The 15041-nt window shown below is 34.0% G+C and overlaps 2 protein-coding genes across 2 annotated transcripts; both read left to right on the plus strand.

Moving 5' to 3' along the window:
* Nucleotides 1-1977: 1977 nt before the first annotated feature.
* LOC21394236 lies at nucleotides 1978-4333 on the plus strand. Its single transcript, XM_010101470.2, has 2 exons — nucleotides 1978-2354; nucleotides 2576-4333. The coding sequence occupies exons 1-2, from the start codon at nucleotides 2252-2254 to the stop codon at nucleotides 4081-4083; spliced, it is 1611 nt and encodes a 536-aa protein (XP_010099772.1). The 5' UTR covers nucleotides 1978-2251; the 3' UTR covers nucleotides 4084-4333.
* A 4329-nt stretch (nucleotides 4334-8662) lies between these two features.
* LOC21394237 (F-box/FBD/LRR-repeat protein At2g26030) lies at nucleotides 8663-10311 on the plus strand. The gene is made up of 2 exons (XM_010101471.1): nucleotides 8663-9862; nucleotides 10126-10311. Exons 1-2 carry the CDS (start codon nucleotides 8663-8665, stop codon nucleotides 10309-10311), a joined length of 1386 nt encoding a protein of 461 aa, XP_010099773.1.
* The last annotated feature ends 4730 nt before the right edge of the window (nucleotides 10312-15041 follow it).

Raw genomic sequence — 15041 nt, forward strand, 5'->3', positions numbered from 1 at the left:
TCATAATCTAACGGTAATTACACACTTGATTTCACCGCAAAATATAGATCGAATCTCCACATCTCCAAGTTCCAAAAAAAAAAAAAAAATTCATTCGAAATGAAGCATGTTTTTCTCTTCTCTTCCTGATGAGCAAATGAAGCTGTATGTTGATTATATGAATCAAGTTACTTATATTAATCTTATATCATGCAATATATATTTTACGTACGAATTACGGATAAATGTTCAGTAAATTGCTTGATTTAACTACAAGGAATAGATCATTTTGAAAAAAAAAAAAAAATTGTAAAGGATCATAAATCTTCGATGATTTCCCATTTATCTAAACTTAAGACATTAATATCATAATTCATAAATATCGTAGATGTCCGGGTGTGCAATTATACCAAGCTACAAATAATTAGTAAACTACTTTATTTTAAAGGAAGGCATACATATACCAATATTAGATTAGAAATAGTTTGTATCTATATTTTGGATATATGGATAAAGACAACTACTCACTCTCTCTCCTTTCTTTCTTTTTTTTTTTTTTTTTTTGAGAGAGAAATAGCTGTTATCTTTTCTTTAATATATTAATGAAAGTAGGTTGTTCATTAAATCTGAGTGAACCCCATTCTGAAAAAAAAAAAAAAAAAATTAAAGAGAACAACGAGGAGAAATAATAGTGAAAAACAAGAATTTTCGTTGCAGATCAGTCAACATTAGAAGCCTAGCTAGGAAGTATTGGCCTTTTTTTTTCCTACTGGTCCCACTTCCGACGACAGAAAATTCTTGCAATATTAATTGTAGTAATGGTAGAAAAGCAAAAAAATAAAATAAAAACTAAAATTTTTTTTTAAAAAATCTTCATACATATTGGTGTATCTTTTACCTAATAGTTGTTAAATTAATTGCAACAGCTCAGCATCTAAGAAAAATTGTCAATTTACAATAACAGCTGCCTAGACTTTGCATATTAATGCATCGTTCATTTCACCGATTCGAGTTTTTAATTTTAGATTTCTACAGTTAAAAGCTCTCAAAAAATGTCACATCTAATTTTTTCTGTTACAGTTAAAAGCTTTCAGAAAATGTCACATCTCACTTCGAATTGAAAACTTGAATCCGCAAAGCGAATAAGGCTTAAATAGCTTTCCTTTGCCCTGTTTCAAATTTTTTGGTTGTATTTTTTTATTTTTATTTTACTAATATTTGAGTTGAGAGTTTAGGAAAAGAGACAAATTATTTAAAAAGTGCTAATTTAATTGAGATGTTCTAAGTAATTTTATTATCAGTTATTCTCTCTCATTATTTATACAGTGATATGCCATGACTCATTTTCACGTATTGATGAAATCTATGGTAATATTTCTTTGGAATCTCCAAAGGCAATATGTGAACTCGTCAAAATGCCTAAGATGCATCCCTTCCTAAATATTCAGAAAGGCTTAAATCCTAATTAATAAAACCGATCATACATGTGAAACATAAAAAAAAAAAGCGTTATATAAAATTTTATACAATAATGACTTTATAAAAAGATACAAATAAAAAATTTATCCTTAAAAAACTAATATGACACGTTTCTAAAATTATTGTTTAGGTTATATATATTAAGGAGCATCCTCCGCCAAAGACAAACACCCTCCACGTTAAATAACATTTTATACAATAATGACTTCATAAAAAGATACAAATAAAAAATTTATCTTTAAAAAACTAATATGACACGTTTCTAAAATTATTGTTTATGTTATATATATATATATATTAAGGAGCATCCTCTGCCAAAGACAAACACCCTCCTCTCTTCTCTCTCTCTCTCTCTCTCTCTCTCTCTCTCTCCTTCTCCCCCTCTTTTTCTCTCTCTCTCTCTCTCTCTCTCTCCGCTCTGCACCCTCTGCCAAAGACAAACCCCCTCCTCTCCTCTCTCTCTCTCTCTCTCTCTCTATATATATATATATATATATAGGGAGTGACACATTGATGTGTGTGTATATATAGATTAAGATCAGTCCCAAGCGTATGTCATTATTTTTTCTTGCACGAAATATCCATACATATCTTTGACGTCTTCTTTGGTTTAATTCCCAATATTAGACAGAATATCCCTCTTGTTATCCTGATCTACAATATTTTTCTTCTGATATCAAATCACCAATATATATACCTTTCACATATTCGACCAATCTTTAAGTTAACCTCACAATATTAATTATCTCTAGCTAATTTGATCAGAAATCAGAAAAAAACTAATTACTTCACCATGGGGAATTCGTCAAGTACAACAGATGTCTCCAACAAAAGGGAGCCTTTGCCCGTTGACTCTATTTTCAAGCTTCCTTCTGCACTGCCCTCTTTGCCGCCAGGTATTCAACAATATAAATACGTACATACATATATGTATATATATATATATACGCATATATGTATATACATAGCAAACACACACTTCTATACCAGGTATTCAACAATATAAATACGTACATACATATATGTATATATATATACGCATATATGTATATACATAGCAAACACACACTTCTATCGTTTTTGGAATACTAAATAAACAGTCTTTTTCGTGTTATAGGCGATGGATTTGCGAGCGGGAGGATTGATCTTGGAGGAATACAAGTTTGCCAAATTTCGACTTTCAACAAAGTTTGGGCCACCCAAGAAGGAGGACCGGACAATCTCGGAGCCACCTTCTTTGAGCCGTCGCCGATACCGGAAGGGTTCCACATGTTAGGCTGCTATAGTCAGCCTAACAACAAGCCTCTCTTCGGATGGGCACTGGCAGCAAAAGACAACAACGAGGGCGGATCCACCAATGGAAATGCTCTAAGTAAACCGGTAGATTACTCTCTGGTTTGGAGCAGCGAATCGCTCAAAATCAAGCAAGACAGCAACGGGTACGTCTGGCTACCAACTCCCCCAGATGGCTACAAAGCCGTTGGGTTTCTCGTCACGGATGTGCCCCAAAAGCCAGCACTTGACAAAATCCGATGCGTCCGCGCCGATCTCACCGAGCCGTGCGAGGCGGAGTCGTGGATTTGGGGATCAAGCAAGGAGAATGATGCCAAAGGTTTCAACATCTATAGCCTACGGCCAACCAACCGGGGGACACAATCCCTTGGCGTTGCTGTCGGCACTTTCTCCGCGCAAATCGGCGGTACTGATGCCCTTCCTTCCTCCTTGGCTTGCTTGAAAAATGCCAATGATTCCAACGAATTACACTCTTCCATGCCTAATCTACCCCAGATTGAGGCCATTTTCCGAGCTTACGCTCCTATAGTGTACTTCCATCCGGACGAGAAGTACCTTCCTTCTTCGGTGACATGGTATTTCGACAACGGCGCACTTTTGTACAAACGCGGTGAAGAGTCTAATCCCACCCCCGTCGAGCCAACGGGATCGAACCTCCCCCAAGGTGGCTCGAACGACGGCGAGTACTGGTTAGACCTACCAAAAGACAAAAATGAGAAAGAGAAGGTGAAGAGAGGCGATTTAGACTCCGTGCAGGCTTACCTGCAAGCAAAGCCAATGTTCGGGTCAACATTCACCGACATTGCAGTATGGTTTTTTTACCCGTTCAATGGTCCCGCAAGGGCTAAAGTAGGGGCGATCACGGTCGGATTGGGAAACATAGGCGAACACATAGGTGACTGGGAGCACATAACGCTCCGAGTTAGCAATTTCAGCGGAGAATTGCGGAAGCTCTACTTGTCACAGCATAGCACGGGCGAGTGGGTTGAGGCTTCCGGGCTTGAATTCTACGAAAACAATGGCGGCGGCGACAGTGTTGGCGGCGGAAAAAGGCCCGTGACCTACGCGTCCCTGAATGGACACGCAATGTATGCGAAGCCAGGGGTTGTGATGCAAGGGACTGACGCGATAGGAGTAAGAAATGACACTGCCAAGAGTAACATTGTTATGGACACGGGTGCAAACTTCGAGGTGGTGGCAGCGGAATATTTGGCGGCCGGAGCGGTGGTGGAGCCGGCGTGGGTTAATTATTTGTGGAAGTGGGGGCCTGGGGATGATGGGCCAACCGGTCCTAAAGTTAAGGCAAGTTGGAATGGAGATGAACGAGTTTGAGAATGCAGTATGTAGTAATTTCGATTAATTTGTTGTTTGTTGTCTTTGAAGTGTGCGGATGTCGCTTAGTATTCCATAACTATATGCATAACCCTCTCATTTAGACCTCAATTCCAGTCCATATTTCCCTAATAATATTGTTAATTACCCCATAATCCCGCTCTTAATATTATGTATAATCTATGTAACTTACGCATTCTACTCTTACCCACAGTTCTTGTTCTCAGTCTATAAATAGAGATTGTATGAGTATATATTTTTTACCTCTTACTAGTGAATGAAAGAATTGAAAGTAATATTAAATGTCTTTTATATTGATTCTCATATTTTTTCTCTTTTGTTCTCTTTAGTTCATCGCAATATTTTAGTTTTTATTATTGTTTTATGATATGTTTATTTTTATTTTTATATTCCTCAAATAAAGGAAAAAAAATAAATATTTCTTTATGTTTCTAACTTCTTATAAGATCATTGTAGATGTAAATGCTGATATTACGTGTATATCAAAGAAAAACTTTTATGTAAGTTATAGTGTTGTCATTATTAAAAGATCAGGTTAATTAATATGTTATTATTATCAAGCAATAATAAGCAAAACGTTGATATCATATACTTTGTGCATAGTTTAATACCACATAATATTATGTGTGTGTGTGTGTGTGTGTGTGTGTGTGTGTGTGAGTGTGTGTTAAATTTATATCTATATGTGTGTGTTTTAAATTTGATATTATATGTACCATGGAATTTGAAGAATAATATATTTTTTTTACTGAAATACTAAATGCATGCTCAGTATTGGCATTGTACGTATTAGAGATGTTTATAAATATTATGCATATTTTATATTGGAGTACAAATTGTCAAAAATGATCGGTACATGGATCTCGAGCACTGCGAAAAAATTCGTTAATTAAACTCTTTGATCCTCACCAAGGGAAAAATTCAAAGCATATATATAGCTGGTGCCTTTAAGCCCAGATATATATATATATATTGTGAATTCTGCCAATTGCCTGTAGGAATGAATAAAAGTATTATAGGATAATACTTAGTAGTATTTAGACTACAAAAAGAAATAATGAAGAATATGCAATGTTGATCATAGTATTGAACTCACAAAGTGGAATAACAAAGCAAGAAAAGGGTATGTTTACAAGCAAAACAAATAAATAAATGAAATTAAATGAAGGTTTAGCGTGCAGGTAATCATTTGCGTAGCCATTTATACCTCTATATATCCATTAATTATGGATAAATTACGTCACTTACGGATTTTTTAGATAAAATCAATCGTATAAGATTTGATTATGTAAGCGATAATTTTTTTCAGCAAGAAAAAAAAATAAAGATCAATTAATCATATATAGGTAACCTTAGGGATACCAAGTTATTTATATCGATCTTTTTTTATAGCATCAAGTGACGTATAACAATTGAGTTACGATTTTTAATCAATAATGAAATATAACTTTTCCTAAATAGATTCATCAATTTTAAAATCATACTGCCCTCTCTGGAGAATTGGTATTTTTTTTGTCCCGTTCGGTTCGCTAATTCGAGTTTTTAATTCCAGTGATGTGATGTTATGTGAGAGCTTTTTACTGTAGCAAAAAAGTTAGATGTGACTGTTTCTGAGAGCTTTTTACTGTAGCAAAACTCGAATCAGCAAAATGAACGGGCATGTTAATCCGCTGTCCTAGCACTGAATTTCTCAAGGGAAAGTACTCATGACAGCATAAGTTTTTTTTTTTTTTTGGGTGCATAAGATCAGCTTTGTAGGATATATCCACAAACCACAACCACAAACCTTAAGTTGAATTCAGAAAAACATTCTACCCTACTAGGCTCTCTCTCTCTCTCTCTCTCAATTGCCCGTGGCCTCACAAGCTGGTGTGGTGCTGCTCCAAATCTATCTTCTTGAGTCCGTTCGGATGCACGGGTCGCCTTTGAAACTAATGGTTCTTCCTATGGAAGTTGTTTTTGTATCCAATAAAGGCGATGTATTTTCCGTCGCTTAGATTTTGTGTCTTGCTTTCATGTATTTGTTTTAAATTTTTAATAACGGAGGTAGTTTTTCTATTGGCCGATTATTTTGTTATGTTCTATCCGCATAAGGTGTTTCTCGGCGGTGTTATGGTTGACCTTTGGTCTAAGTATCTTAGACTCAATTGATCGAAGTTGCCTATCAAAGAGCCATATGTGTGCTTGTTGCTTGTCCCTGCCTCCAGTTGCAAGAGCTCAGTGCACATTTTCCTCCCCTCTAGTTTTCACGATAAGTGATGAACCGGTCAATGGTCGGGATCAAGTTACGTTCATATTGCGAGGTTATTTATATCAACATTAGTGTTTGTATTTCTGTGTTTTGAAATACAATTTCCTTTGAAAAAAAATTGAATTCAAATCTATTCTTCACAATTTTTCCTTCCAGTTTTCTTGCTTTTGAGTATCTACTTTAAAGAGAAAATATGTATAAGATTTAGCGCCTTATTAATTTATCTAGAGTGAAAGACATATTAACCCCTAAATGTTGCGCCTAAACTTAAACAAAATAACAACTCTTTAATTCCATCTAAAAAACATCACGTATGTTTCAAAAATATTGAAGGGGTAAATCTGGAGACTTATCATAGTTCAAGGGGTGAAATAGGTACGTTTTAAAGTTCGGGATGCATGTTGTCACAAGTGAAATAATTTAGGGAGAATTTTGAAAATTGAATTTAAGCACAAATAGTTTTTTTTTTGTTTTTTTAAAGGTTGTTTTTCATAAATGGTTGAAGTTTTACAAAATTACAAAAATGGCCGTTTTCATTAATTTAGTGGTCAATCATCGATTGACTCCACGGTCAATCACTGATTGACGTAATGGTCAATCATTGATGAACTCTAGTTTTTCACTGATTGGCTGTGATTTATAGGTCAATCACTGTTTGACTCATGTAAACAAAACGGTCATTTTCGTAAAATTAAAAAAGTTCGGCCATTTATGAAAAGAGTTGGTTAAAAAAGGCCATCTTACACAATTTTCATATAAAATTTATACTCCAAAATATTAACAAAAACCGACGGAGGGGGAAAGTTAAGGAAAGTTGGAGACGTATCATAATTCAGAGGGCACAACATGTAAATTTTGAATTTTATGGGACATGTTGACATAAGTGACATAGTTTAGGGGAAGTTTATAAAATTTTTCCTTTTTAATTTTATGTGATTTTGATCAGTGAGAAACTTATACTACTGGGTAATCTTGACAAATACCTTTTAAAAGTACATTGGTCCAGATTTTTACCATTTACTCTTGATTCATAACCTTTTTGGTCAAATAATACACTAACAAAAGGGTATTTATCAAGAGTAAAAGGTAAAAATTCAAACTCATGTACTCTCAATGATAAATTCTCTCTTTTTTTCTATACTACCCGCCGTATAAGGCCCTACCTTATAAGGATCCAAAAAGAGATTTAAAGACAAACAGGTCTTAGTCAAAATTCAAAGTTTTTCCTTAAATTAGCGAATAGTCAACTTCCGTAGATTTTTTTTTTTTTTGTTGAAATAACTTCCGTTGAAAATTAAAATACTAAAAATAATATCGACTATTAATATTAGCTTTCATCTCTTTTATCGTCTATAAAAACTAAAATACAACCAAACATAGCTCTTGAAGCCGCCGACCAATGCCCCCAACCAGTTAAGCAACAGTTTGGTTATTTCTTCATTTTCCTTCTTTTTTTTTCTTTTTATTTGACGTTTAATATTCCCGATTCATGTTAATTTGTTTTAGTATGAGTAAATTGATTTACACCGTTATTTGAAGTAACGTGTGAAATAATACTGTTGAAATGTTTCCTAGGGCTTGGGTATGATGCTTATTCTGTACTAGTACTGTAGAATTATTTAGTTTTTTTTTTCCTTTGATTTAATTACCACACAAAAATATTTTTGCATTAAAATAATGAAAATCTATTTTTTTTCTTTTTGATTTATTCTGGTTTTTATTCCAAATCTTAATATCGTTGTACTAAACTGCAGGCTCTGATATTTACGGAATCAAATTGGAGTAATTCCTGAAATTCTTCGAAGGTACATAATTGGCTTGTTGATTTTCTTGAACAAAAAGCAAAAAAAAGAAACAAAAAAAAGAACTCCTCACTCTTCCTGGTACTATTATTTATTATGAAAAAAGAAGGATCTATCTTGTCATTTTCATGAAGTAAAAAACCTTAAATCAAATTGGACTAATTCCTGAAATTCTTCGAAGGTACATAATTGGCTTGTTGATTTTCTTGAACAAAAAGCAAAAAAAAGAAACAAAAAAAAAGAACTCCTCACTCTTCCTGGTACTATTATTTATTATGAAAAAAGAAGGATCTATCTTGTCATTTTCATGAAGTAAAAAACCTTAAGTTTTTATTTTTATGTTTATTTTTATTTATGTTTTGGTAAATTCTCATATAAGGTTTTAAGAAAGAGTAGTACTAACTAGTCCGATATGGGACACAATTTGTGGCTATGTGCTTGTATGAACCACAATACTCTCTTGACATATATATATATTTTTTTAGATTAACATTATTCAATTATCATGGCTGCGAAAAGAGTAAAAAAGCTTGATGGAAGAAAAAAGGGTGACCAAATCTCGAAATTGCCGGATTCTATCACCCACCAAATCCTCTCTTTTCTTCCCACCATTGAGGTAGTTCGGATGAGCATTCTGTCCAAGCGTTGGAGACGCGTGTGGTATTCGGTCCCGGCGTTGAATTTTTATCAGATCCATACTGACTTGTGGAAAGAACGCTTTGATAAGTTTGTAGACGAGTGTTTGAAACACCGCGAGATAGGCATGCGCTACATCGCGGATTCGTCCATAACCCGATTTAGCCTTCAGATGCCACATGATGCTGACTACACTCGCGTGGATAAATGGTTGAATTTTCTAGTTGTCAAGAACAAAATGGAGGAATTAGATCTCTTGTTAAGACCCCTGTCTCGCACAGGACTAACATTGCACTACCGCTTGCCTAAGGCCATACTTAAAGCACAGTCTTTGACTCTTCTAAAGCTGGAAGGGCTGAAAATGGAGAGTCCTCTTCAAGTGTGCCTTCCATTTTTGAAGCTTTTGTCCTTGAAAGATGTCGGCGGATTGAATGATCATTCGCTTGAAGATCTATTGGCCAACTGTCCTTCTCTTGAGAAACTGGTTTTACAGGACTGCAAGGACTTGTCGGCTCCTCGAGTTTCTTCGTCGAGTCTGAAGTCCTCCGAAGTCCAACTTGTCCCTCGTCAGAAGATAAAAATCGAAGCTATTAACCTTCGATCTTTGCTTTTTACGGGCGCTCAGTACTGCAGAATTAGTCTTGCTACAACTTGTGCGGGTCTCGAGAGTCTTTCCTTGTATAATGTTGAATTTCTAGGCCGATGCTTGGCAGACTATATTTTCAAACACACCCTTGAGAGCTTGACTATAGGTGGATCTATCGGATGGAACGATGTCAAGAATATCCGAAGTCCGCGCCTGAAAAACTTAATTATTTCCCAAAGATTAAGTAAGGAAGCCGGCGCTGTTAAGGTTGATGCAGTAAATTTAGTTTCCTTTACCTATAAAGCTCATCGCATGAAAAAGTTCTGTGACATTTCTTTGAACTCCCCAAATCTGCGGGTTTGCAATGTAAAACTTACAAGCCAATATCGTATCTATGATACAAACTGGTATGTCAATCTGATGCGCTTACTATCAGACGTTAGCTGTTCCAAGAACATGTGCCTGGATGTCTACTATGAAGAGGTACTATAACTTCGTTCAGTTCGTTAATTTGAGTTGATATGTAATTTTATATGAGCTTTCTACTATAATAGAAAAAAATTAGATGTGATTTTTTATAAGAACTTTTAACTGCAGCAAAATTGAAATTGAAAACTCGAATCAGTTAATATAAACGAGGCCTATATATTGTTATTGTATTGACAAATGATTATTTCGAAGTAATTTTTTTCTTCATTATTAGATCCTCTCTGACACGCTTCTTTTTTTTTGCCCTTTAATTGCAGGCTCTCATCATTCCAAATGAATTGAGAAGCATTTGTCGCTCTTCTTTGCTTGCCGTAGAGCATCTGAAGGTCACAACATATAGTCGATTGTCGAAAATGTCCGACTTAAAGGATTCCTTGTATTGGCTTTCACCATCTCTAAAGTCATTATCTATGGAACAACAGAAGAATGGTTTTCACTTTTAGGCCTCATTCAATTTGAGGATTCGAGTTCTCAATTCGAGCTGAGATGTGACTTTATGTGAGAGCTTTTCACTGCAGAAAAAGTTAGATGTGACTTTTTGTGAAAACTTTAACTGTAGTAAAACTGGAATTGAAAACTTGAATTGGTGAAATGAACGACGCCTTAGACATTTACCAAATGATTCCTTTTGTTTCAATATGTCTCTGTATCTTCGAGAAAAGCGTACTGAAGGTTGCACTTTTCATATACAAGAATGTACTAAAGGTTTGTTTTAACGTGTTATGAAGTGGAAAAACTTGGATTTTTTTGTTTATTTTGTTTAATTTTTTATCCCGAAATGGAAGCAAATTGTGAAGCTTCTTCCAGTATAAGTTGTTAGCTGTACCGAATTGCACATCAAACACAATCAATTTTCAGGCAAACTACAAATCACAATAGTTGTACAAATATGTTGGGATTTCCACAATTTTATATTGTCTAATCTGACACCAATTTCCAGTACATGATACATGAATGTACGCATGGCATTGTCAAGGTGAGCCTCTACTAAAGAGGTAACAAAGAAGTTAGAAAAGGAATAGGAAAGAAACAAACCTGATTGAATTAATGGGGAAAAAGAAAATTAACAATAAACATAAATCTTGGTGATAGAACAAAAAGAAAATACTAATAGAATTAGACTTAAATATTTTGTTGAAAGGCACATTAATGAATGTATGTCACAACTCTGCACATACTCGCGAGGTCTTCCTCGACGAAATTGTCCACAGAAATGATCGAGGTCGCCTCAAGGATAACGCAAAGTTCGATGAACACACAATAACACTTCTTGCATATACCTCGAGCTTCTTCATGTCTGTCTCTCATCGTCCCACAGCTTAACATCCAACAGAACTGAAGACTGCCACCTGATGAAGACTTGCTAGGGCAACCTGACTTATTTTGTTCTATTGTAAAACTTGCATACTTTGGGCCCGTTTAGCTCACTGATTCGAGTTTTTAATTCGAGTTGAGATGTGACTTTATGTGAGAGTTTTTTACTGTAGCAAAAAAGTTAGATGTAATTATTTTTGAGAGTTTTCTACTGTAACAAACTCGAATTCTAAACTCGAATCGGTGAAATGAACGGGGTCTTTGTTATTCAAAAGAAAAGTTTTTCGTGCCAATGAGCGGTTTGAAGAGTCCATAATTCACACTAAAATATGTTGAGAACGTTAGCCAAAAAATAGCAGCAATTTCATCATTAGTTAGACTGCTTTTAATAACACTTGTTGAACAATTGATTCACTTTTGCCAAATCATCTTCCCCACAAACACCTTGCAGCAACTCTTGATTTTGATTCATTATCGGAGTGACTTTGGTACTGGAAATAGAGCTCTTTTCACTTGGCTTATAAATTGAATTTTTTTTTTTTTTTTTTTGGCTGAAACCTCTATTTGGAACGTACTTATTTGATGCAAATCCAATTGAAGATCGTTCGTTGAATTAAACACTTAATGGGGGACCAAAAAAAAAAAAAGGAAAACATCGATATTGCGCGAATCACCCCGATTCCCACCTCCACCCGGAAAATACACACAGACACACATGAATTCAATCATGAAAAGAACGGAAGAAAACTCACCGCAATCGATCATAAATCGTAAATATTGATAACAATCAAGGAGCTTAGAATTTCAGCCAGTGAGAGAGTTGAGATATGAAAAATGGGAAGAAATCTATGAGAGAGAATTATGATGAAAGTTGAGCTTTGAGAAAATGAAAGAGGAACAGAAGGCTGAATGGGATAAGGGCGGGGAGTACTGGAAAAGGAATAAACAAAAAGTTTTACTACCATGAAAAATGAACAAAAGGATGCCATTTCTTTTATATATTTAGGAAAAAGTTTCTTAATATTTTTGAACTATCTAAACATTATATCCGTTACATAAGCTTTCAAAAAGAGTACTTTTCAACTAGACAAATTGTTGAAAAGGGCATAATGCCCTTAATAATAAGATTCTAAACATGCATTATCTTGCATGCTAAAATATATATTCAGATTGGTCTAGCCTCCCATGGAATCTCACATCCTCGACGGTCAACAAGTGATCAGTCGGGTTCGCGCTTATTGGATTCATCCAGCTCAATGCCGGATCATACACCTTCGCGCTTATTTGCGCCATCATCGTCCATTTCATCGTACCCCGGTCAGTCCATTCCACCGTCACCAAAACCTTTCTCTTTGGCTTTAACAATGGCATTTTAGTACCTTCACTAGTGAGGTCATTTGGTTGATCAACGAGAAAAAGATCCAATCTTTACTTTTGTTTCGTTTTTTAAAATTTTTTTAGTTTGAAAATTATTTTTGCTTAATTTTAAATAATTAATTAGTAACTAAAATAATATTTAAATAGAAATATTTTAGGGATCCCCTAAGATTTGAAGTCTTGGACTCAAGACTCAATACTTTGAAAATAACTCGCATATCCACTAAAACCCAGTTGAGCTAGCTTCATTGGTAATGTTAGGATATTAATTACAAAATATGTTTTGGTATTATAGAAAAACTTGAACCAATTAAGAGATTATTTCTTTAACTCTTCTTAATAATTTAAGTGATTATTTTTACAGAAATCAAAGGATATTGGACCTAACTCAACCTAACAAAACCGGCTTGTTAGGGGAGGATTGCCCTCACCTTATTAAGTGGATCATACCAATATCTCCAGCCAATGTGGGATTCTAATACGCCCCCTCACGCACAGCGTGGACCATGCCAAACCGTTGCGAATATGTCGATATTGGGGACCTAACATTGTAAAACTGGGTCTGCTCTGATACTATTTTACAGAAATCAAAGGATATTGAGCCTAACTCAACCTAACAAAACTAGCTTGTTAGGGAAGGATTGTCCTCACCTTATTAAGTGGATCATACTAATATCTCCAGTCAATGTGGGATTCTAATAATTATTTCAATATAGGAAATACTTTTTGAATATGAAAGTTTTAAAGATAAACAGGAGTTAGTGAAAATTCAAAGTTTATCTCTTCCACACACAAAAAAAAATTCAAAGTTTATATCCTTACTTAAATTAGTTCCAATAGACAACTTCGATTGAATTTTAAAGGACCGATTATAAAAATAACCCTAGTAGGTATTAAAAAATAAAATATTAAAATAACATCGTCCAATGGTAAAGCTGATTTCATTTATCGTTCTATAAAACTAAAATACAACCAAACAAACAGCCGCCGATCAACATCCCCATTCCCCAGCCATTTGAGCAACAGTTAGTTATTTATTCATTTAATTTCCTTCCTTTTTTTTTTCTTTTTTATTGTGCGTTTAATATTGCTGATTCTTATTGTTAATTGATTTTCTTCTTCTTCTACTTATTCTTTTTCAGTTTGAGTAAATTGACCTCATGATTTTTTGAATTCAATAGTAGTAATTAACGAAATGGTTGTTAGGGCTTATAGGCATGAAACCAAACTAACTCTGGAAATGATAGTAATTATTAACGAAATGATCTTTGGAAATATTTATGCACCTCTTGAGGCATGAAACCAAAAATGTTTTCTAAATAAAGTTTGATTAGAAAATACTTTAAAAATCATAACTAAAACAAAAACAATATATATTGTGAGAGTGGTTTTATAAAGAAAATGAAAAATGTTTGAAAATTATTCTCACAACAGTTTTAATTTTTTTTTAGGTTGTAATTTGATACACGTTCTAAAACCTTTTCTCTTATATCCAAAACAATCTCTCAAAATGCAAAAATGTTTGCAATGAAGCATCTCTATATACATAAAAGAAAAGGCATAACGAACAGGATAATAATAATAATAATAATAAATAATAAAAAACGCATAGCGAACAGGAAAGAAACAAGTATTAGAGAACCGGATCAAAATATGTACCAATTAATGGGTTATACAGGAGTTCAGCAACATTACTTGAGACGTCTTAGGCCTCATTCATTTCACCGATTTGAGTTTTCAGTTCTATGTTTTTACAGTAAAAAGCTCTCAGAAAATGTCACATCTAATTTTTTCTGCTACAGTAAAAAGTTCTCACAAAATATCACATCTCAGTTCGAATTAAAAACTCAAATCTGCGAAGTGAACGAGAGACATCAGCCAACTCGAAAGGTGAAAAGGGAAAAGAGAAATACAGATAGAAAAATAAATGAAAAGAATGAAGAGATAAAATTCACCTATTTAATTAAATTCCATTTAAATGCGTCACAGTAGAAGTAAAAGTTAAACATTCATACGAATTTTTACAATACAGTGCATACACTAATTAACAAGTTTGCAATCAAGGAAGAAAGACCCTTCATATAGAAAGGATCTATTTTTTTTAGGAAGATGATAAAAATATATATATATATAAATATAAATATATATATATATATATAAAAGGTGAACATCGGTGAGTTAGGTGAGTTTTTGAGATTTTTCAACTCACACAATCAACTTAAAATTTAAAATCAACCCACCCAACTAAAATTTGAATGGGTCGGGTGGCTTGATCGAGTTGAAGATATTGAAAAAATAAAATAAAAGCTAACCGTTTAACCCAAAATAAAAAAAAATAAGAAAAGAAATATAACTTTCATTATGATATTAGTTTTATAATGTTTCAAAATTCTCTTATAAGTTATAAATCAATATAAAAACTAAAATTTATGTGAAACAAATTCAAATGTATAAGTTGTAAACCAACAAATAAATAATAATA

Source organism: Morus notabilis, unplaced genomic scaffold, assembly GCF_000414095.1.
Source record: "Morus notabilis unplaced genomic scaffold, ASM41409v2 Scaffold1340, whole genome shotgun sequence".
Classification (NCBI taxonomy): domain Eukaryota; kingdom Viridiplantae; phylum Streptophyta; class Magnoliopsida; order Rosales; family Moraceae; genus Morus; species Morus notabilis.